Source organism: Nestor notabilis, unplaced genomic scaffold (assembly GCF_000696875.1).
Source record: "Nestor notabilis isolate BGI_N333 unplaced genomic scaffold, ASM69687v1 scaffold21719, whole genome shotgun sequence".
NCBI classification, from domain to species: Eukaryota; Metazoa; Chordata; class Aves; order Psittaciformes; family Psittacidae; genus Nestor; species Nestor notabilis.
The window spans coordinates 10,917-35,352 of NW_009944528.1; the positions used below are offsets into that span (position 1 = coordinate 10,917).

Genomic DNA, 24,436 nt, shown 5'->3' on the forward strand with positions numbered 1-24,436 from the left:
GCCTGCACCTTCCCTCACCGCCCCTTGGACTCCCCGTACGTGTTGCGCAGCATGGAGACCATCTTCTCCTCGCATGTTACTTTGGTGTCCTTTAGGATGCTGTACCAGACCATGCCCGGCGGCCGGACCTCTTCGCTGCGGCAGAACAAGTAGGGCATGGTCTCGGTGCGGCTCTGGATGTAGGCACTGCGTAGCAGGGTGGAGCAGTGGCTGCTGACCTTCTCCAGCCTCCTCAGGATCAGGTGTGCTTTCCTGGAGGGGGCAAACAGAGATAGAGATAGAGATAGAGACAGAGCAGTGGGGGCAGTGCGAAGGGACCAGGAGACAGGACTTCTGGGGTCCACCACCAGCTCTGTCTATGAGGGTGCTGAGGCGCTGGCACAGGGTGCCCAGAGAAGCTGGGGCTGCCCCATCCCTGGCAGTGTTCAAGGCCAGGTTGGACACAGGGGCTTGGAGCAACCTGCTCTAGTGGAAAGTGTCCCTGCCCGTGGTTGGGGTTGGGACTGGAGGAGCTTTAAGGTTCCTTCCAACCCAAATCATTATATGACTTTATGAAGAATGCATGAGACTCATTTGTCTGACATTGCCTTTCCTATTTCAAGTGGAGAGAAGCTCTGTTTTGCCAAAATGTTCTGGGTGTGTCTACTATTCCACAGCACCAGGCTGGAGGGATCTCAGGTCTGACCCACAAGAGCAGCTTGGGTGCCCTGGGACTCTGTCTGCCCATGCTATATGGTCACCATCACCACTACATACTCTGACAGGCTCCAGCATATGTGCTAGTCCCCATGCACCCTGCTGAGACCCCCAGCAACCTATTGACGAGCCCAGCCCTCCCTTCCCTGTTTTCCCAAGTCTCCAGGAGGCAAATGGCCCAAAAGGACTGACACTAGAAGAGAGAGGAAAAAAAAGCACAACACATTAAGACAAAACAAAATAAACCCATAAGAAACCAAGAATCCCCTCGTGGGAGCCTGCAAAGTGCTAAATCAAACAAAGGGAGGGGAAAGAGGGTTTACTTCAGTGGTCTGAAAGTCTCAAGATCACAGATTATTTCCTCTCCCTCTGGTGCCACAGGAAAGCTCTGGATTCAGGGCTGGGGATTTCGCAGTTCCTGCAGGAATGTAAATTCCCGATAATGCTATGTCAGGGGCAGCGAGGCACAAACACAGGGATTAGTTGGTTATGAAAGCTGAGTGGTGTTGCAGCGCGGGGGGAGCCCAATGCACCCGCAGGCACCCGGCGACGGGACGCCAGGGAAGGGCTGCCTGGAGCCACCCAGCGCCGGAGCAGAGGGCAGAGACGGTGGCAGAAGGCAAGAGGGCATCCCGGCACCCCAAACAACTACAGACCAATCCCTGCAGAGCAGATACACTGGATGAAAGGCTGCAGCAAACCACTGCTCCTCCAGCACTGCATGCAGAAAACTTCCCTGTTCCGTCCCCAGGATGATGGGCTCAGGGTTGGCTTTACAGGGGAAGGGAAAAGGAAAGAGAGTTGCTCCTTCTTGGACAACACTACGTGGTACCCTTGTTTTGATTTACTGTATAAAGACAAGCCTGACTAAGCAATTTGAGTCATTAGCTATACACACACACATAATAGTGTCAAGGGCTGAGCTGAGTCCAGCTCTGACAAAAACCTCTGCTCATGCTACTCTTGGAGCAGCCACCTGACCTTCTGCAGCATCTGGTGCTCCCACTGCCAAGAACAGGCCCTTTGCTGCTGGATGTCTGCTGCAGAAGGTATGAAGTCCTACGATGGCATTAGATGCTTTCAGTAAAGACTGATTGATTAAAGCTCAGCTCAGCCGCAACCCAAAGTCTGTAGTGACTGTCACTACAGTGAACAAACTTCAGCAAATAAGTCACTGGGGCTTGATGGGACCAAACACCATCATCTGTGCCATTTCCTTGCTGGGAACTCCCTGCCTTGATGAATATCTGCCTGACCTGTTCTTAGAGCCAAGAACCCATGGTCAGCTCATAGGATGGATTTTGATGTGACAACTGACATGGGGAAGTTGTCCACCTGAAGGCCACCCAAACAACCCAGTGATTTTCCCCCAGATTGATTCCACAAGGCCTTTCCCAGCCGTAGCAAGAGGAGAGCAACAATGAGTGGCCATGATGACCCCTTGAGGCAAAGCCCAGTGGTGGGTAACCACAGCTTGGCCCTAACAACACAAGGAGTGGACTGCCCAGCACATTACTACATGCCTGCTGGCCAAGTTCTTCTCTTTCTCTCCTTCCTTCTCACCACTTCAACTTACTCCTAGTTCCTGTAGCTTTCTTTACCTATCTCTCAATTCTTCCCTGCACAACCTGCCTCTGCCTCCATTCCCCTTGACCTTCTTTACCTTCTCATTTTCATTTCTTGCTCCACCATACTTCCATGATATTCTGGATTTTGCTAAAAATTACCATGTTGTCCTTGCTCCCTGATACATACTCAGGTCTCTTATCTAGGCAAACATTTATACATGTGAGGAGCAGCTCTAGGTTGGCAAGAAGACCAGGGTCAAGCCATCCAGACCTGCTGGTGGCATCATGTGTTGGAAACTGTTCTCCTTGGAAAGCTGGTGTCCATATACCTGCTGCATCTGCAGCTGTGCTCAATACTGAGCATTCCCAGGAAAGAACCAGTGTTTAAGGGTGGGATGCAGCACACGATGGGTTGGTGCTACAAGGATGCTGAAAACACACTGCAGTGTGGTGAAGGAGGAGACAGGGTGGTGGGGAGGGAGGGAACCAGGCCCCTGGCTTTTGGTGCCCAGTGCCAAAGCCCCAGTTTTAATGGGTTTCACCACTTTGAGTCATTTATGTTAGTGGGGTAATGAAGTCATGTGTAAATGTTAGATTTAGCTTTTGGCTGTCAGCTGTTCCCTCTTAAAACAACTAAGGAGAAGGAGACCCAGAGTGGGTGAGGGGAAAGAGAGGCTTTCTGGTGAAGTGGGGTAATAAATTACAGGAGCAGTTCTTGGGCTGCCAATTTAACACCATAAATCAAGGCCTGGGTATTACCCAAGCGCTCCCTGCGGAGGGCTCTCGGGTCAGAACGACCACCTTTTCAAATCCTGGAAATGAAATCTTCCTAAATGCTGACCAACCTCATCCCTGCCAGGAATGGTAATTTATTGCCTTATTAAAGGGCAGGAATTGGGAGAGGAGTGAGTGAGGCGGGAGTTGCCTGTGGCCAAACCCCCAGCTCTCAGCCCCCAAAGGGATGAAGCAAACCTCCTCTCATCACCCCATTTCCCAGACAAGGGGTGCTCCCACATTGGCATGAGCCAGTGGTGCTCTCCCACCTGCCATGTGCACACCACAGGGGCTGTTGTTTTAAGTCGGTGCCAGCCAGGGACTGATTTTAGTCTTCACTTCTATGATGGATTTAGGAGGTCACAGCCACAGTCATAAATGATGAAGAGGGGGATTTAAAAATAGGCTCTACATGGCTGTGGTTCATGGCATGGAGGGGGAGAGGAAAGAGAAAGGGGATGGGTGCTGCCAGGGCACGTTCCAAGGGCTTGTGAAGGAACCAATGGCCCCACTGCAAGGGAGAGCAGTGCAGTGATTGCACAGGGGACAGGGCACTGAGGTCCCTGGTTGCCAGCCCCAGCTCTGCAAGGACATGCCCAAGAGAGGGAGATATGTTACCTCCTGCTCTGCCCAGCCCTGGGGGTGTTCCCACAGGGACATTTTTCCCCCACATGGAAAGGGGACAGCAATCACTCACGTTGAGGGCTGGGGTGGGATAAAAACATACCCAGAGCCAGTAGAACCTTGCACTATCATCTCACCTAGGAGGAAGTTGTTAAAAGAATATGAACCAGCATGAAGAAGCAAAGAAGAAATGATACCTGGGATAGAGGGAAGATGGAGATTCCTGGGACTGCTGCAGGGAGAAGGTGGCTGCTGGCTGCTGTGTTGCCATATGGGGAGATTTTGTCATAAATACAGATTTTTCCACTCTACTGAGAACTGACCTGGGTCTGTCAGACCCTCATAAGGGAGGACAATGAGTCCAGGACTTGATGGCCACTTATCACAGCCTCCCATCAGAACATCGCATTCCTCCTCGGTACCAGAAGGCAGCTGCTCTGAAGATGCACTTCATCTCCCGTGACTGTCCCGGCTGCCTGCCTGGTGACTTGCTCCAGCAACGGAGAGGCTGCGAGCCCTGGGCTGATGCCACATCCTGACCCCTGGTTGTTGCTGGAGGCCACAAGTAGGGGCATGGAAGGAAGATTTAAACTTAATTACTTGTCCTGCCTCCTCGTAAAGTCAGTGGTCATAAGAATTGTTCTGAAAACACACTGAGAGAAACTAATAGAGAAACCTCCCTGTTGCTGTGTCAGGAAGCCCTCTGGCTGCACACATCCAAAGGTCTGAATGCACAGTAGCATTAAACCTTCACTGGTTTAGACAGATTTTGTTGGAACAAATTAACTCTGCGAGATTTGCTCCATGTCTGCAAGAGGACTGGGGGGGCGGGGATCAGGAAAGGGTTTGTTGTTGCTAAAGGAGACAAGCAGGAAAAGGCAAGCCAGGTGCCAAGATGCTGCTGACCACAGAAAGTCCTGGTTTAGGGCCACCTATGAGCTAAGTTTTTAATGTCTCCTTAATGTAAACGGTCTGGCTGGGACATCTGGCTGTCAGCGTGTCTTCTCGCAAGCAGCTGTTTGCAGTAACCTGTGGCTTTCATGGAAACTGGGCTCACGAGGGCTCCAGGGTGATGTATTTGTTACATGGAGGCAATCAACTTCCCTCTTGTCGCTCTGGTTTATGAGGGAACATTTACTGCGAAGCTGAGGCTCATCTGATAGACATTTCAAGGTATGAAAATGAACGTCCCCCTGGGAAGGAGAACATTGTCAGTTCAAATCGTATCATGAGATGGCCTCCCTTGGCACATCCTCACTCTCCTCCTGCTACGTCAGTGCCTCTGTTTCTGTACAAGCTCCTGAGGAGCAAGGCTGGATGGCAGAGCTTTGCTCTTGTCAAGGGCCTGGCACTGGCTGCTGTGGTCTTTGTAGATGCTTCCCTTTGGTTGCAAGTCACATATTGCTCAAGTACAGAACAGGGGCACTGCTGGGAACTCATCTGGCTTGGTGAGGAAGTCAGACAGCAGCCGAATCGACCACTGACTCTAGATGTAGCTTGGTACAGTCAGGCAAGATGGGCAATTTAAATGTCACCTTGTAACTCTCATGGCTTGATGCAGGTATCAGGTTAGAGAGCATCCTTCAGTAAGTGTGTTGGGTCTCAAGTAACAGAGGAAATAAAGATGTCTAAGAAGAGGCTGATGGTTCCCAGGGATTTAGAGAGAGAGGAACAACTGAAATGATGAACGACTCTGCAGTGTCATCAAAGGAGGAGAAGGGCAGTGAGAGGGATGAGGATGGCTCTGTGCCAGAGGCTAATGAACTACCAAAGAAACTGACCAAGGTCATCTCTGGAGGAGGGAAAGCCCCAAGCCAGCTTGGATTTGTGTCCAGGAGGGATGTAAACTGTTGTGAGGAGCTGTCATCTGGTGTTAGGGGCAGATGCTCAGCAGTGTCTAACAAGCAGATAAAAGCAGCGTGTTTCCCAAGGGGCTGGGTGGTAGCCTGGCCTTTGTCAGGACACTGCCAGCCCCCTTGGTGCAATGTACTTCATTTACCTGTGATATCTTAAGAGTCACTGGGGTTTGCAGAACCAGTCCCTCTGGAAAGGTTCCTCTTCATACTCCCAGAACCAATCCTCTCCCAGCCCTCCTCAGAGCATGATGTATGGTAAAGAGGAAATACTTAAAGCATAAAGGTGTATATAGGTAACAGATGAGGTGCTGTGCATTTGCTGGCATCATTGCACAGTGTCAGGGGCACCAAAGGGCTAAAATTTAGGAGGACCTTTCTAGTGCCTATATCAGCAGTTGAATTACTCTTTTGGGACAGAGGGAAGGTGGAAAAGGGAATTTTGGAAACATTTACGGTTTGTATGGCAACCATATACTACCGTGAGAATAAATACATGTCAAGGCAGACAGATAGAGAAATAAATAGAAGGAAATGTCCATGAAAGATACTATTTAGAAGAGCCAAGTTTACCACATATCGATTGCTCAGTCATTGACTCCTCTATCAAACAGCCATTCTACAGACACAAGTAATAATCTGCTCACAAGCGCCTCAGCTCTGCCCTTCCAGGGGCTCAAAACTGTTTTCACATAGGATTAATCCCCCTGTAGCAGGGTGTTTGCATTGTCACACATGTCCCCAACCACATGAAGAGGTAGCAGGAGCTTCCTCAAACACCCCGACTTTGTACTGCAGGTCTTGGTACCTAATGCTTGTCACTGCACACACCACTCAACACATACCTACCTGCTGCATGTGTGCTCCATCCCCCTACTCACCCTTTCCAGTCATCCTCCCTGAAATTCATCAGGACATCTCTGAACCCTAGGGCAGCCATGGGCTCATCTACCATGGCTCTACAACTGAAGATCTGAGTTGGTCCCAGTTTACACTCTGTCCCAGGCCTAATTTACACCCTCCAGCTGTTTCAGCACTTGCAGCTCATCTGCACTATCACTCGCCTGGTTCAGGCTGGTTGCTAGATGCCCCACAGACACCCATCCAAAGACCTCCCCGCTGCTATGTCTCCCATAAGCACTCATCCAAAGATCAAGTGGGACCCGGTGGTCCTAGGGGATGGCAGGACAGCTTGGTGAACACCAGAAGAGGACTTCTCTCGGATGCAATGAGAAGGCAACGAGGGTCACATCCACAGCGGCCAAGCAGAAGTGTGCTCCAGGCATTGGGGCAGGGGAGGGTGCAGGGAAGGGACAGGTACCTGGGCCCCAGCTCGTCCTCACTGCGCCACACGAAGTCTCCAAACTTCTCGTAGTGGGAGTTGTAGTGATGCTGGACTCAGGAGACCTCCATCAGTGTGTTGTAGGCCGTCTGCTGCTCCTTCCCACTGGTGTAGCCATTGTAGAGGTTATAGATTTTGTCAGCTATCTCTGGAAAGGATCAGGAGGTGAGATTAATGAACAGCCAGAAGGTGCTAACACAGGAGGAGCAAAGACCTCGGCAAGGCTGGCAGGAGGGGTGGGCATCTAGGTGGGCTGCTGGTCCCTTGGGATTGCCCGCAGCCGTGTTTGGTGACCTGGGGAACATTTAAAGACTCCAGCAATTCTCCATGAAGGAATGGGAGGGGAAGGAAGGCTGCCAGCGCAGGCAGACACAGCCTTATCCTCTCATGTAGGGCAGGCAAGCTCTTCCCTAATTCACCGGAACAAAAGCAATTGCACAGCTATGATGCTAAAGGATAGGAAGAATACAACGCTGTTGGTAACCAGATGGTACTTCAGCCACAAATACAGCACATCATGATTGTGGTATCTACTAGAGCTGCTCAGATGTATTAAACAAGAGGGTGAACTCAGCTGTAGAAAAGGATTTTGCTTTAGAGTTGAAAAATGCACAAAACTCCATTCTCTTCCTTTGCTGTAGTCTCTTGTTTGCTCATTTTTCCTGGTAATGCTTATCAAGAACATGGAATAAAACATTAATCAAAACTTCCTTTTGTGTGCTTTTCAGAATAGAAAGCAAGGAAGAAAGAAAACAGGTAACCTGCCTTTCACATAGAGGAATCTTTAAATCTGAAAGCAGCCAAATGCTCTGGGCATAAGAACAAAAGGGATTGGTTTCAAAACTGGAAAATGCAGATGTGCAAAAGTGGCTGGGATTTTACTGGTGTTTCTGATTCGGAACCAAACCAGCTGCCACCAGCATCCTTCTAAGCACCCAAAGCCCAGTAGAGGCAAAGCAAAACTAGCAGGAAATGTCTTTTGTCATGGCAAATGAGGCACCTGAACACTGACCTTCTGCCTTGCTGTCATCTACTAGCGGGCAGGCTGTCCTCAGGGTGACTGTGCTCGGCTCTGAATGTCTCCCTCGTGTATCCACTGCGTAAAGGGTAAATCTGAAAGGCAGGAAAGAAAAGGAAAACTATGTCTTTATCCCCCAGTCCCACACCATGGGGTTGTTTTGGGAACCGGCTTTCACAAGAGGAGGGAAAAACGTGGTCCAGGCTCCTATCAGTCAGGTTTGGCATCTCAAGGAGATGCGAGATGGACTTAGAACAGGAGAGCACCCAGGGATGGGAGCCAGCACGATGGACCCCCTCCATTGCTGGGAGCCCTGTGGGGCTGCACCCTGCAGCTGCCTGACTGCAAGAGGGTGTAAACACCTCCAGGGTTGCTTTGTCATGTGCTGATGCAAACGTTATAATGCTCCGGCGTCTGCAAGCCGGGCTCCTCCGTGGCCCTCCTGAGACTGAGCAGTAATTCCTGGTGTAAGCGGGCTCTGTGCTGACAAGTGACAGCTCATACACATCCTGTGAATGGCCTTAAGGTTGTTTTCTCCCTCATTTCTCCACCAGGGTGGGGTTGGTAAAAGGGTGGGAATGATAATTTCACACTTGAAGCTAATGGAGAGCATCTGACAGTAAAATATGGCTTTTGTGTGGGATAAAGCATTCAATAAACAGGCTGTGGCTGCATGGGATGTCCTGGGATGCTGAGAACAGAGCCCTGGTCAGAGTATCAAAGCTCCAATAGCTTTTTCGCAGCAGGGGTGACAATCTTCTGTCCACTCTCCCAAAAGGCATTGGTTCATGTTTATTCCCTCCAAGCCAGGCACGGAAACTCCAGCTCACTTTAACAAAGTGCAGGAGCTGGCTTGAACCCATCCGAGGTTGGTGGTGGGGTACCCAGCTCCCAAGAAATAACACAGCCCCGCTCCTTATCCTAAAACTGAGCAGCTTTTGCAAGCAAGTGCAAAGAGTATCATAAAAGCAGCTAAAGCTTAAATGGGATTGAGACCTTGGGGTGTGTTTACTTAAGGAATGGTCCTAACTCCTCAGCATCCTTAATGAGGACAGAGCAATACCTCCCTTAACTTCACTCCACAGACGAGCCCTCTCTCTCCTCCAGGCTGCACCCCACACACATTCCTGATAAGAGCTGCTATTTGCACAGTAGCAATTCCCAGCACAGGACACATTCTCCCTGAACAATTAGCATTAGTTCCTTAACAATACTTGCTATCTGAAAGGATGCCAGCAGCCTGCCAAGGAACCCGCTTGTGTGTAGGGACAACTCCCATTTTCACTAAGCTGGGCCATGCAGGGGATGCACACGCTGAGCTCACCCAAGGAGATGCTATTTAATTCTTTGGCATGACATCATTTTCCTTAATTTACAAGGAACGTTGCTCAGAGTGGGAGCAGCTCAGGAAGGATGTCCACAACTTCACAAGTACCACACACAGGCTGTTCTCCCGCTATAATTAAGGGACAGCAACAGAGCAATAGGGTAATAGCGAATTTAGGGCAGGAGTCTAACTTCAGGGCTTTGCATCCCACCCCAGAGGTGCCACCTGCCTTTAGTAGACAAAGGGTTCAAGGTGAGTAAGGAGTCTCCAGAAAGCAACAGCAATAGCAGCACCCAGTGTTGGATGGGGGGACCTCAGACCCAGTGTGACGAGGAATTCTGCATTGGGAGAGCTGGGCAGTGCTCTTCTGCTCATCAGTGTAAGCACAACAAGCAGTAAGAGGGCTCAGCACGCAGGTTACTGCTGCGAGCTGCTCTCCATCCCCATCCTGGGGCCACTTGCTTAGCCACAGAGGTTGGGTTGTTATGTTTCCTTTCTTAAATGGGTGAGCACAGCTAATGTGTAACCTCTGCTCTGCCTTGTAGCCACTCAGGCAGTGAGGCTCCATTAGCAATCAGAGTCAGAACACTTTCCATGAAAAACAGCAGACTTTTATCCAAATGCAGTTCTAATATGCAGCAATTAGTGCCCACATCACCTATTCCATTGCCAGGGGGGTCGGAAGGATTGGTTGGATGTTAAAGCACATCCACCCCTTTGGATGATGTTAAAGACCTGTGTTAGCCCTTTGACTGCACTTTTCCCCTCTGCCCAGCATGCACAGGAACAAAGTCATTCAGCTGCCAAGAGCAAGAGCATCTGGACTGGTCAGACCTAGGTTAAAAAATACATATCAACAAACAAGTCCTTCGGTTAATCCTTTTGTTTTCAAATGATAGAAGAAACATCCTCCCCCCCCCACTCCCCAAAATGTAAATGGAAAAACATCCGAATCAAAGTGATTTTGATCTGCTCAAAACCACTTTTTTTAAGGAAAAAGAAAAATACTTGCTTTACCTCACCTGAAACCAGCCCTCTTTCAAGAACCTCAGGGGAAAGTTCTTCATTTCCATTCACTCAGAATAAGATGTTTTGGAATCAGCACCAATAAATCCAGCTCTGGTGGAAGCTGGCTGGCAGCACACAGCCCTCTGCACCTCTCCAGCTCCTTCCAGTGAGTGATCTCAGAAGGTTTTAACATTAATTACAGTCCAAAAGATCACCCTGAAGCACAGCAGTATTAATAGCTCTGTCTTATCGGTGGTAAACAGAGACACACGGGGTGAAGCACCGTGCCCCAGAGAGGCTCGGTGACACGAACAGTTTGGAAACTCAGGAGACCACGGTTTCCAATCTTGCTCTCAAACCACTTGACCACCCAGCAAAACACTTTCATGACCAGTTATTGGCCCTGTACAGAGTGCTGGGATTTATTTTTCACTTCTATTCCCAGAAGCAGACAATAATGAAGAGAAGAGAGTGCAAAGATCTGCAGCTCAGTGTAAACCTGGTATTAACAGGCGGATCTTGCTTGCTGCATCTAAGAGAAACCTCCAGCAGATGCAGCCGAGGTGCCACCAGCAGGGATGGGACCAGTAAGAGACAAACAAAGCACAAAGGTGGTGGCACAAGAGGGAGCACAACCACACGAGAGGGATGGGGAGGTCTGCACATGAAGGGGAAACAAGGGGAAAGCTGAAGCAAGCACGGCTGAGGGAGGGAGCTGCGCAGAGCACGTGGTGGGCTGGAGTCTAGCGTTCTGAGCCAAGGACCAAAGCAGGCAGCATCCCTACCAACAATGATGGAGCTGCACCTGATGATGACAACTCTGATAATCTGCAAAACAAAAACAATGAGGCCAAAGAGTGGTTCTGAGTGTTCTGCCCAAGGCAGAGGATCTCTGGGGTGAAGTTGAAGCCAGAAACAAAAAGGTTCCAAATCCACACTGAGTGCCTGAAACACGTCAGACAACCTGGAATGCCATATGGTAGCTACGACCTGGCAGTACCTCCTTTGTAACCTGGAGGTGTTTTGTTTAGCAATCAACTTTCCTCACAATGGTTTCCCCTGTTCTCCTGTGCTTTACAAAGGAGCTTGGGGCTACCTGCTACCGTCTCGCAGCTGATCGTCTTCTCCATCAGTGCCTTCAGTAAGAGCACACATGAACACTTCTTTTTCTACAAATACTAAGACATATTTTGCCCAAAGAGGAACCAAAAAGCATTTCACCACTCCAAGCACGTATGCTCTTGGCAGACATCAGCCCTCCATGCCTGGAAACGCTGCCACCTCTGCAGCAAAACACAGTGGATGAAGTCCTACAGAGTAATGCCACTGAAATGTTTACTACTAAACTCACTATACTACTATTGGGATCTGAAGGAACTTTTACAGAGAGATAGAAAGCAATTAACATTTGGCCTCATGAAATGTCAAAACCTTCCTCGTAGATACCCTACCCAGCATTGGCTGAAGCCTGGATTTTATCACTAGGCCCAAGATGGTTCTTGGGGGAAGAAGAGAAAGCAGAGGGGGATGTTAAAGCTTCGGTTCCTGGAATCCAATGAGTGTGGAAGATGGTTAAATGCATTTTAAAAAATTAAAGAATAGAAAAATGTTTCTATTTTTCTAGTTTTCTATTCTAAATGTTTCTCAGTGCAGAGAAAAAAATAACAGAAAATACAAACTTCTAAAGGCACGAAACCGTAAGGCTGAGAATGAAGCCCCAGAACATGTTACTTATTTATGGACAACGTCAGCTCATGGTTTTTTACTCCCTCTCATAATACTCATGTTTGAGTGCTTTACTCATGATCCTTACTTACGGGAAGGGAGATAAGAACTTCTGCATCTGACCTTCCTTAGCTCAGCAGTCTTTATATCCCATAGAGATACCACAGGCATTTCTGTTCTTCCTTGTGCTCTGCTCTTCCTGAAGCCTTTGGGCTTGTGTAGCTGCCTGATGAGATGCTGTACCACAAACAGGCTGCCTGGGCTGCTGAGAAGAGGGTCCTATAAAGACTCCAGCACCCATGCTAAGTAACTGGGTGCCTGTGAGTAGCTGGCTGCATCCAAAAGCAATGGCTGTGGGACAAACCCGAGCTGTGCTATAGAAAGCCCTGCACCATGTGAATGGGGGAAAAGGCAGAGATGCTGCTCCAGAGTCCAGCAGAAATGTGGTCTCATGCTTTCCAAAGTGGTGCAACCACAAGCTGCTCTTGCCAGTTGGCTGGAGCATGGCTGATAAGCCTGGGCTCAGCACCTTGCTCCTGAGGCCACAAGACTGTGGTGAGCTCCAGGAGCTGGGTGCAAGGTAGACCTGGCCACTGCCACACAGGGCACTGGATTCCCTCTCTCCTGGCAGTGTGGGTACCACTGCCCATCATGCTGAGCACAGAAACACAGATCCCGACCTGTGTGGCATCGCCTCGGTGTTACGTGCACATCCTGCCATCACCTCTTGTCAATCACAGCTTGTCTGTGCCTCCTGCACAGCCCAGGGTCTCTGGGCTCACATTCGGCCAGCGCTGCTGAGGCTGGTCCAGCATGCTGACACACAGACATCACACCCCTGCTTTGCCAGCCCTTCTTGCTTCCTGTTCCAGCTGAAAAACAAGTCAGAGGCCCCTGTTTAAAAGCTCTCAATGGACCAGCTCTTGGCAATCCCTGCATCCCTCCTCCTTAGTCATATCAGCATGGGACTGGGCATGAGGGATGTGGGGCCAGCAATGCTCTGGATGTGCCCAGACACAGGGACATGCAGAGCAGAGCAGCCAGGAAGAGTGCCACAAACACTGCACACACCTTTATGCTTGGAGGACCCATGAGCACAAACTGTCCTTTCCCAGTCTTTTAGTACCTTCAGATCCCAGACACCAAGGTGAGGGGCTTGCTGGAGGCAGCCCAGAGATGGGAAGGCTGAGAGGGTGTGTGTATTTCTTTGTGCCAGTACTCACAGCAGAGCATCATTTTGGTGAGCAGCAGCAGACCTTCACCTCAGCATCTCCTGGCTGCTAAAAACAGCAATAAATTTACACAAAATTTCCCTGAAAGACTATTCCTACTAGGTGGGGAAGCCCAGGGGTGCTGTGGGGAGGAGCAAAGCTATGGGTGTTTTAACCCTAGCCACAAGCCACAGGGTGTGCGTGGTCCACCGGGCACCCACCACCCCTGTTCCCCTATCATGGGCTCATACATCTCCTGCTGAGCCTCCCAGGCATTTTCATTGGTGGTCATGGAGCAGGAGTGGAGCTCGCCCGCCAGCAGCAAGCACAGAAAGGGGGGTGTGTGTTTAGTGCAAGCATTCCCAACTCAGAAACCATTACAATTTAAAGAGAAATCAAATCCAATAAAAAGCAGCCTGTCCACACAAGCCACAGGAATGCAGCTGAGATTATTGGCGACTCTGCCATTTGAAATCATTAAGAAAGGTAAATGAGAACAACCCCCCAAGCCTCTGCAGCAAATACCAAGCAGACAACAAGCAGGGAATGTGTTTTGGAAGGAGAAGATTTCTTGGTGTCTTTGTTGGGCTCTGACTTTGGGCTGATCACTCATGCTATGCCTGTGTCCATGGCGCCAGAAAGCAAGGTGGTGCCCTGGCATGATCACGCTGCATCCCTACCAAAGGTTCTACTGGAGGCTTGGGATTTGGGCTAAGCTTTACAGGGCAGTGAATGTCCTTGTGCTGTCTCCCTGAGGCTGGCACTGCAACAAGTATAACAGCAATCAGATGCTTCTGTTAAGGTATTTGAAGCTTTGCAGGAAGAGGGTGTAGGGCTGGGGACAAGGGGCTGTGATGTGACCTTGGGCTGTCCCTGAAGAAAGAGAGGAGAAGCAGCTCATCATGGAAGAGGGCACCAAGGGAGACAAGACCAACCTGCTATCAGCAAACTGCTGCTTATGCATCATATCTCTTCTGCAAAAGGACCCATGCTTCTGTTTTGCACTGCCATCATTTTTGGCTCTGCCTTTCCACAGAGCCTGTACTGCAATAAGGAAACAGTGCATAGTGCCATCTTGAAAACAAGCCATCTTTTAGAAAGCTCTCCTCACAGTTCTACCACCCAACAAAAGTACCTTTTATAACTGGGCTTATTTTAACCATCTGTGACAAGTGACCTTGCTCCCATCAGTGTGATGAGGGAACAGGTTAGCAGCAACACTGGTGTCACAGCAGAGCACTGAAGCTTTGCTGTTACACGAATACATGAGGCTGTCAGGAAACTGTTCTCACAATTCACACCTTTTTTTTTCCAGGAAAGCAAATGTCATGAGACTAATCGTTACCCTTCAACAGATGCCTCCCAACAACACCGGAGCACAGTTGTCACATGGAGGGAAATAAATGTACCTGCCACAACATGCCTCAGGTGCTTGATGCCTTTTGGAAGTGTATAAACAGTGCCCATCAAACACTCCTGGCAGGAGGAAGAGCACGGGCTGCTCTGCAGGGTAAAAGGCTGCTTGTTCAAGGATACCTCTGGAAAGGGCAGAGGAGACCTGATTACTGACACAGTGAGGGCAGGAGGAGCAGCTGTGGGGCTGGGGATAGGCTGGCACAGCCATGGGTCCATCTCTCCTCTGTGTCAACCGTCTGAAAGTCACCCAGGGTTATCCACACTGCAAGGTGACCCTGAGTTGCAGCCGATGCCATGCCCATGCTCAAAAACACTGACTTTTGAGAGTGTGATACTTCTCAGGGGGGCTGCCATGGGGAGGACAGGACCACTTAATGCTGCTGCATTACAAGGGTGCAGTGCAGGACATGCCACTTTGGTGTCTCACAGCATCCCAACACTGTGCTCATAGACGTGTTCTGCAGCACCCACAGCATGTACCAACCCCATTACTGCCATGCACCCCTGCACAACAAGAGACACAGAAACTAAAGCAGCATCAGATGCCTTCTTACCCAACACCAGGCTTTGCCTGAGGCAGTGGCTGCTGCTCCATGGAAACTGGGTGGCACTGGGGGGATGATGAGAAGGAGGAGAGGCTCATAGGACACATGTCTGTACACAAGGTCAATCCCCAGGTGGCACAAATGATGTAGCTCAGCTACAGTCATATCAGCTTGAGAGCTGAGGAGCGGGAAAAGGCTGCCCCATGGCTTTTTGCACTGAGATGCTGTCTCCGCGTGGCACTGGGTCAGCATCCTATGCTGCTTCAGGTCTCCTAGGCTTGCTGCCTGTCTCCTGAGCTATAAGGCCATGGAGAGCAGGCAAGGTGTAAGCACTAGTCCCCCCGACTCCCCTCTGCACACAGGCAGATGCTGCATCCCTGAGCCAAGCTATAATGCAGATTCACTCAGCCCTCGCTCTTTATAGCACTTCATCAATCTTTTTGCTTCAGATCCCTGTCAAACAAGATCCAAAACAAGGACAAAAGGGAAAGAAAGAAAGAAATCAATTAAAAGCCCTGATCATTTCTTGCTACTGCCTGGATCCATTGCCTCCTTGCTAGAGAAACCCCTGGTAGGACATTCACCTTCCCAGCCTCAGCTGCAACATCTCAATTTCCCTCAAAACTCTGTCAATAAACCCCACTAAAGCAGCGATTCCCAGTACTGCCATGGCCGTGAAAGACGGCCTTGATACACAGGCCACCTTCTGTTCCCTGGAGCCCTACTCCTGAATGATACCTGTGTTGGAGGGCCAAGATCCCACAAGGAGCCCCTTTGCCAGCCGGACACCTTGCAAGCGGCAGTGCCAAGATTGCCTGAGGCGAAAACGTGTTTCACTAGAAACAAGGGAAAAATGCCAGCCAGTGTCAGCAGGGCCATGGATTCACCCCAGAAGGTGCAGCATGGTCCCTGCAGCCCTCCCGGCTTCTGTGTCCCCAGGGTGCCTTCACCACCCTGGGGCTGAAAGCACCAGCAGTGCCCCGTCCCCCCTTCCCGTTTTCTCTGTCACCCCTGCTCCTTGCAGTCACTGGCAAGGAGTAGATAATTACTCCCTCATTCCTCACCCTTAATAAGGTTTCTATTTCCCCAGTGTATGGCTCGGACTGGGAGTACATCCTTTCAGAGGCAGCTTTACACCAAGAGCAAGTTTCCCTGGAGAGCAGGGTCGCTGCACTGCACAAAGCTTCTGGTGGAAATGAGATGTAGAGGTGAGAGAACAGCTCCATGGCATGGCAGCAAGACAGCACACCCAAAAAAACTGCCCGGACATGACATAACATTAACACAGCCTATGTTGCAACCATGGGGCTTTAGCTTTTAGGTGTGCTTCAAGGAGCAAGAAATGTTTAATTAGCTTGAAGATGCCCTGTAGACCCTACAGGGATGGTCCCTGAACTCTGAGGACAGGATGATGGCAGAAAAAGCAGGGTCACTAAGGAATTTACAGCTTTGGGGAGGATGGATAGTGGGTGTTTGGGGTCTGTATTACTTGGCAGTGGTGGTATTGCTTTCATCCTGCTGGCTGTGAGGATGAAGATTCGCAGATGTGCTTTACAAACGCAACGCAGCAAGAACCAGGCCAGCTCTTCACAACCTTCACTGCCCATCTCAGTGCTTGAGGCAAAGTGTTCCTCCAGCTCTGCCTGGCAAGGCCAGAGGAGGTCCCAGGTTACCCAGGATGTGATTCGAACATCCTTTGGCAGAGGGAAGAACCAGAAGGAGGTGGTGCTGAGACACTACTGGCTGGTGCTTTTGTCTCCAGTAAAGCAAAAGCAGCTCACACCAGCCTGTTGAGCACCATTCCCTGTTCTGCTGGGACTCACCAGGAGATCCCCAAACAAAGTCCTTGGACAAAGGTCAAATGAGCTGCCTCTGACTCCCTGTGCTGCTGGAATAATTCCTATATTCAGATTGATGCCCAAGGCTGTGAACCGCTGGGGCTCATCCCGCTCCAGCTGCAGAGCGTCAGTGCAGCTGGTGATGGGTCGAGCTGCCTTGGGTGCAGCATAGCCAAGGAGGGCTTTCCCCAGGCTCTGCATCCTACATGTTCCTCAGGTCCCGCCACAACCTTCGCATGGGACCGTGACACACATCAGTCCCTCCAGCTCTCCACTCCCAGGGCCAGGGCATCCTCAGGCAGCACCCACATCCTCTCTCCCTCCCACTGCAATACCTTCTGCTCTCCCATTAGGCCTTGGACAACCCTGCCCCTCTTCCCTCAGCCACAGACACCTTGAAGCCTCCAGCCCTACCTCTACAAAAGTTATGTGCTGAGGGGTAAGTCATCACTGAGGTTTTGCTTGTCTTCTTTGCACAGATCTATGGGTGGGTGGCTCTCAGCCTCATCTGAAAGCATTAGTCCTGTGCGCCAGGTGGGTCTCCTAGGAGAGATACATCACTTTAGTACCTTCATTGGGCTACTCCTGGGATGGCTGCAATCCTGCTTCCATGAAGAGACAGCAGGGCTCGGGGAGGCTGCAGCTGCAGGAGATGAGAAGGCTGCTCAGAAGGAGAGAGGGAATAAATCAAACTCTTCCTCCAGCTGTGCCAGGGAGAAAGGAGAGACGAGCAAGGGCCTGGACCCCTGCAGTGAGCTCCACAATGGAAATGTTCACAGCTCACCATACCAGCCGTTCAACCTACCAATGCTCTGCAAAGCTTGGCCATCGCCAGCCCTGGGGAGATGTGGGGAGAGGAAGGTTGTGACCCTTGGCAAATTGGGAAACGTTTGCCCCTCCCAACCTCACAATCACTCTAAACAAGAACCAGACACTCCACAGTTTGCTACCCCTGGAGATCCCCTTGGTAGGGTTTGTTCTCATCGTCCTGGGGGCTTGGCTTCCATCTGGGCTGCTGGTTGAAATCCAGCCCCGGCTGGTAGCGACTTCAAAAGACAGTGTCATCGGAGGAGTAGTGGGTGGTCCACGTCAAGCGGGTCGATGGCTGACTGTTCTTATGCGAGCCACCACAATAGGGCCTCCTGCTCAACAGCCTCAGAAGAAAGGCAAAGGGCTGCATTGGCCGCATGGAGCAGGGCTGAGGGTGGTCCCGCTGGTGCAGGGCCAGTCACCTTAGTAGGCTGGCACAGGGAGGTGGTTGTGCACCCCTACAAGCAGAGGCTGTTGATCTATCTATGTTGGGTTTGTCCCCAAGCACTGTTGGCCAGCCTTAGCTTTACCCTTTACATGAAACAAAACAAAACAAAGCACGACAACAATTACTACCCACAAGGGAACAGCTCGGAGGAGGGGGATGCCTCTGTTTGTAGCATCCCAGGATCCAAACGAGCAAGAGACATCTGCAGTGCTGGGTTATGCGAGCAGCAAGGGCAGCCAGTGGGTCCCTGCAGTGACCCCACAACGCTGGCATAGCTGGAGGATGGTGGCAAGGCAGGGATGCTGTGTGCAGCAAGCCCCAGCAGAAGGACTCCAGCCAGATCCCTCCATACCCTGAGGCCCCAAAGCAAGAGGGAACAGGGCGAGGGGCTGGCAGCAGGCAGGAGATTCTCACAGCTCCACAGGCAGGGAGGGAGGAGGGTGGTGGGGAGGACCCGAAACAAATAATAAAAACAAAATCCCAGTAAGCACGTTAGAATTCGTTTGAAGTGCAGAGGAGCTTTCAGGCAGGGTTATGTACATCTCCCAGCCCGGCGTGATTTACACATTCCTTGCAAGCAAAGGAATCTTCCCTGATTTGAAGTAAACCAGATGTTTTGGGGTTTTCTCCCCCACCCCCTTCCCTTTGAATCATTTCTTTATTGAAATGATGGCTATACAGCCCTGCTACCCCCAGCAGGCCTGCCCCAGAACCAGTGACCTGCCTTCCATTTGAGAAGAGCACCTCGTCATTGCCATGGCCGTGCTTGTGAGAATCCAGAGGTGCAGAGCCAGCCTTGTGCTCCTGCAAATGCTTCTTCAGAAGGATTGCAGCTCCCAGCAGTTCTTCCTTTTCTGCAGCTAGAGCTAACACATGGATCCTCCATCCCTGCCCCACCAGCCCAGGTCCAAGAAATCTTCTAACTTCTACTACTGGTCTAGGAGACTTATGTTTGATGGTGTGACTTGCCCTTGCTCTTACTCCTCAGCTTCACACCTCACCCTAGTTGTGCTCCATCCTAACAATGTTGATTGGGAAGGGCAGCCTGGCCAGTACCCATGGACCAGCAGCAGGGCCCAACTGAAACAACCCAGCGCAGGGGACAGTGCTGGGCAGGCAGGATGGAGCTGGGACTATCTCTTGGTTTGAGCGCTATATGATCTCAGCCAAGTTACTTTGTCCCTATTTTTGTCCCATGTTTTTCACCCAGAAAACTCATCTGAGGAAGGAACTTCCTTTTCCCAGAGAGATTCACAGCACTAAGTGCAGTGGGGGCTTCTGAGTGCTGGTTGATGCTGCAAACTACCAGCATAGCCAATAACTCATGGCTGGTAGCAAATCCATCCGGCTCCCCCCATCTTTCTTTTCTTTTAAACCCTGTTGTTATTTCTCAGTGCTTCGTTGGTGGCAGGGTGGGAAGGCTTTTTGTAACACATTCACGTACCATTGGGACTCACTCCCATTCCCGTCTGGTACAAGAGATTGCACAAGAGAGAGAAACAAACGGGGATGAGGAAACGCGTGTTTATGAGAGGCAGCTCTGTCATCGTGAGCAAGGGACCCCCCGCAAAAGAGCCAGCCTGGGAGCCAGGGGAGAGTTTCCATTCTCTCCTAACACTCCATTCATGCCTTGTTTCGTACCTCCCTGGAGGCTCCGCGACTGGCCATGGTCCCACAGCACAGCGCGGGCCTCACCCCCCCGTGTGCTGCCTGCCCTGGTGCTTGTGTTGGGTGGAAAGAGGGAGATGTTGTCTCATAAAGATAATGAATTGAAAAAGAGCAGCATCCTTTGCTGTTGGATGCACTCTGGGCTCTTCTCCTGCAGTGGAGGAGCGAGTCCTCCCTCCTGCATCACTCAGCACCCTCCCTGCCATGGATGTCACCTCTGCCCGCTCCCCTCCTGCACCCCAAAGATGGGCTCTTCATTATCACCCACCACGGAGGCCTACATGGGCATTCCATGCTTGGTGTGCTGCTGTCACTGGAATGAGCATCCTCCTGACATGACCGGGAACCCTCTGAATAATCCAAACCACATTGCTCCTGATCGGATGCAGTCACCGGTAAATAACCTTGACTGCAGCGGTCTGGAAGAGTGAGGGATCCTGTATCACTGCTATTAATGATTTAGGATTGTACATCATTTGCAGATGACACAGAGAGGGTCTCAACCCTTGCTACATCTTCTCCAGGACAGCCCCTGTCCCACCTCACCTCAGATGGGCTCTAAGTTAAAGCCACCTGGGTGACAATTACTTCTACCCAATGCTGGTGTGCACACAAGGAACAGTGATGGGTGATCTCTGCTCTCCTGTGTGCACTGCAGAGCTACCAGCAATGGGTTGGGGTATTAAAACCAAAAGCAATTGGCCATGCACATACTACAAACCACCTGGGTCCCTCTCCCTCCTGCTCCTGCAAGCCCCCTGCTTCCCCCCGCCTTCTCCACACACCTCAATTTCATTATCTCTGATCTCGAGCTGCCTATTACATGCTTTTTGCCAACATAAATATTTAATCCCAGTGCATTGCATAGAAAGGCCCTTGTGGAGTTAATACTTCAACTCATGTTTCCACTTGGAAAACCATTCAGCATGCAGCAGTGAAGCAGGTACAAGCCAGGGACAAAGACGAAAGCTGGAGGTGGCCTGCAAGAGCTTGGGAGCCATGTGGGGTGATGTAGGTGGGCTTCACGCCATGAGGTGGGCTTCACACCATGGGGTGGGCTGCACCAGGCAGCTCTGCTGGAGCATGAGGTTAAGATACATGATGAAAAAGCCACAGTGAGCTCAAAGTCATTATGAGCTGCTGCCTGGGGAGCATGAGATGGGGTACACTGCCAAGGGGAACCTGAGGTGCAGCCCTCTGCTGCTTCAGCAGTAGTTAGGATATTCCACTCTCTGCAGTACTTTTGGTTGTAATGATGTGGAAAGCCCTGCATAAAGGGTTTGCTTCCGTCGCACACTTCTCCATGTGTGCACAGCCACACGTGTCCTCATCAGACATTTCAAAACACACCTGCACAGCCAGAGGCTATTTAGAGCAGGATCTGGCCATGATTTCACCTCATACAGACTATGGGATAAGGGTTACGGGATGGTGGGTGTATGGGGCTATAATGTAGCACTAAGTTACCTGCTGCTGCTGCTGGTGTGGGAAAGATCCCCAGAAAAGTGAGGTCCCCCAGATCCAAGCCCATAACCAGTATGGGCAGAAAGGCACACCAAGCCTCAGCCATACATCAACGTGCACTCAGGTCCAGAGCTGACAAAAGGCAGCACCACTAAATGTACCCAAACCTCACAAACCACCCAAACCTAGAGAGGAGAAGCACAAGAGACAGAGAGGGTGACACCAGTAGTGCTGATGCTCCCTAGAGCAGCCTGTCATTCAGGTAAATATATCACAGCCTGTGGCAGTGCCACAAAGGATTACCCTAGGCAGCTTCGGGTCCCCACCAGTCCCCTACATCCTGCCTTGATGGGGATGACACCAACTGGGAAGGCAAGATACAGGGTAGGGGTGATACAGAGTCCTTCTTTCTGTCTTCTTTCTACTTTATGGGCATAAAGTAGGGAGATCTCACATTGATGTGACTCAGGCATTATCCCAGACCTGCTCTGGGATAGCTAAGCTCACAATTAATCAGGAAGATGCTGTTATTAAGACAGCAGCCTCCACTGGATAACAGGCTGCCCAAGTCAGGGACACACATCAACCCTTGCTCATGCAGGACAGATGCTCCTGCAAGAAGGGACCTCACTGAGCTGGTTCTTGCCCAGCCAGGGCCCAAGGTGTTTGGGATCTTTTCTCCCAGTGACCCAGCACCAAGCTCCCTAAATCTGGACTCCATTTACACCCCTTCCTGGCAGGGCAACGAGTCTCCAATCCCAGCTCCATCAGTTCATCTAGTGAAGGACCCTGCCCCACCATCCCCTGAACAAAAGCAACCCTCAGACCCTACTTCTTTTTTAAGAAACATTCAAATTATGACATAAGCTTTGGCTCCAAGAGGTTTCAGTGAAAGCCAGGGTACTTTCTTTCCCCTTTTCATAACAGAAACCATATTGCTCTATAATCAAATTTATCTCATTCCTGATGAGGGAAGTGAGTGTGTGTGTGAGGTGACCAGGAGCAATGAGGGCATGTGTGCTGGGAGCAATCACTCTGAAGGTATGCAGAGCAAATATCCTTGGCAATACAATGTGTCATCAGATTGAGGAGACCAAGCAGAGACCAAGAAGGCCACAGCTCCAGCAGGGACCACCACCCAGGGCAAGTCCCACCTCTCCATGTAGATGCCACCTCTGCAACCAAGAAGCAATTTCTTGTCTTTCTTATTTTATGATGCCGTTTTCTTCACTGTATTGGAAACCTAGCAAAGGGTGGAACACCGTTTTAACATGTTTTACAGGTGGGAAAACTCAGGAAGAAGCAGCTACTTCGAGGTTAGTTGCTAACCACTGAGTGTCTCCATTTCACATTGACCTACTCTGGTGCAATTTCAGCTGAGGCCAATGGGAGCTGTGACTCTGCCTGTGAAGCCTGGAAGATGATGCTCCCAAAACGAAGATGTTTGAATTCACTGGCTACTTTTGCAAACATGGGTTCTGCAGCAAGGATTTTGGCATCTAAGCACTAACATAACTTGAGACAAGCAGTGAGGGCTGTGAACATGTGAAGTCAAGGGATTTCTAGTCTCAGCACATACAATTGGAAAAGGTCCCCAAATGTGGACGCTCCTGACAAGCCTCCTTTTAGGCAGGAGTTAAGCAGCAGGAGTTGCTGCTGAGCAATTACAGGCCATGCCCTGCCAAACTCCTGCTCCACCATCAGAAGCCTGAGGTCTAGGGGAATAGCAACTCCCATCGACTGCAACCAGTCTGGACCAGCAGAAGATGGGACCAGCATGGAGAAGCCCAGATATGCTCAATATCCTCAAACTAGGAAAATCCTTTTGCAGGGGGGAAACAATCCCAAACCCCAAGGAATAAGTTAAAGGTCACTTGAGACCTACTGGAAAGGAACCAAGTTCAGCAACCTCCTGTGCAGGTTCCATCATTCACACACAACACCATCATCTCCCCCATGACAAACTCCCTGCAGGTGGGAAACAGCCCTGTCCCATGACTTTGATAGGGAGAAGGAGTGGCAGAGCTGGAGGGGTTGCTGTGTGCTGGTAAACTCTAGTGTGGCACAACCACTACGTGGATGCTTACAGATGTAATGCTCTGCACGAGTCAAAGATTAAAAGAGATTTTGTTTTTTAAATACACACCCAAAAAGAGAAGGAAAATGAAGATAACAAAGTGCTGTCTGAGAGACAAGGCTGGTGAGGGACTCTGTGCTGCTGTTACAAGGAAAGGATGGGGTGGCACGTGCTGCAGGTGTCCTTTGGCAAAATGAAACAATAAAAAAAGCTTAACTACTTTAATGGCCTTGCAAGCTATATATGAGATATATGCACATTGCTGGTCTGAGTTGGGACGGATCTTGTAGGTAATGGCGTCCAAACTTTGTCCCTAGAGCATGGAGAAAAAGATGGGCAGGTAGGATTAGCTTGTGACTTATTTTATTTGGATAAGCATCACTTTTTGGGATAAATATCTCCAGCTTTTGGGACCTGGGATCCCAATACAGAGTCTAAGGTGATTTACTCCCTGGGCTGAGGTATGGCTCCAGGTTCAGAAAAGACCTGTGGGTGCAGTAGTATCTGAACACCTGGGCACCAGAGCAGCTTCCCACATCCTTCTTGGGGCATACTTATGGATACAGCTGAGCTGCTTTTGGCCATTCCTTGAGGAATAGAATTAGCCTATTAAAAACTTGAGTTGTCTGCAAATATCAGCCTGAGCTGCTACTGGGTGCAAGGAAACAGTCGAAAGAGACAGAAACTTCCAACCCAAACATCAACATGTTTGTGGCCCATGAACCCACACATGGCAAACCCAACCATCATTTTACAGAGACAAAGTCTGCCTGGGGTGTATAAGAGCTATCGAGCCACAAAACAAAGCACAGCAAAGGGACAATCACCCTAATGGGACCTGAGCAGGAAAACATCAGCAGCACTGTATTAAATAGGGCACCAGCTCCAATCCTGCTGCAGACCAACCCTGCGTTCCCAGGTTTCACCCCGTCTGATCCCCCTTTGGTCTCCTCTTGCTTGGCAGGGCAGGTGTAAAGCTATGGGACTGCCAAGTGAACGCGGCCATGCAGTGTCTGGCTCGGTC

General features: G+C 50.4%; 1 protein-coding gene across 1 annotated transcript in view; it reads right to left on the reverse strand.

Annotated features, from left to right (window-relative positions):
- Positions 1-14: 14 nt before the first annotated feature.
- The window catches only part of LOC104411917 (astrotactin-2-like), a 96,920-nt gene continuing 72,498 nt past the window's right edge, over positions 15-24,436 (reverse strand). Inside the window, 3 exon segments of the mRNA XM_010022463.1 lie at positions 15-252; positions 6,837-7,005; positions 7,870-7,970. Coding sequence (XP_010020765.1) covers positions 15-252; positions 6,837-7,005; positions 7,870-7,970 — 508 coding nt within the window.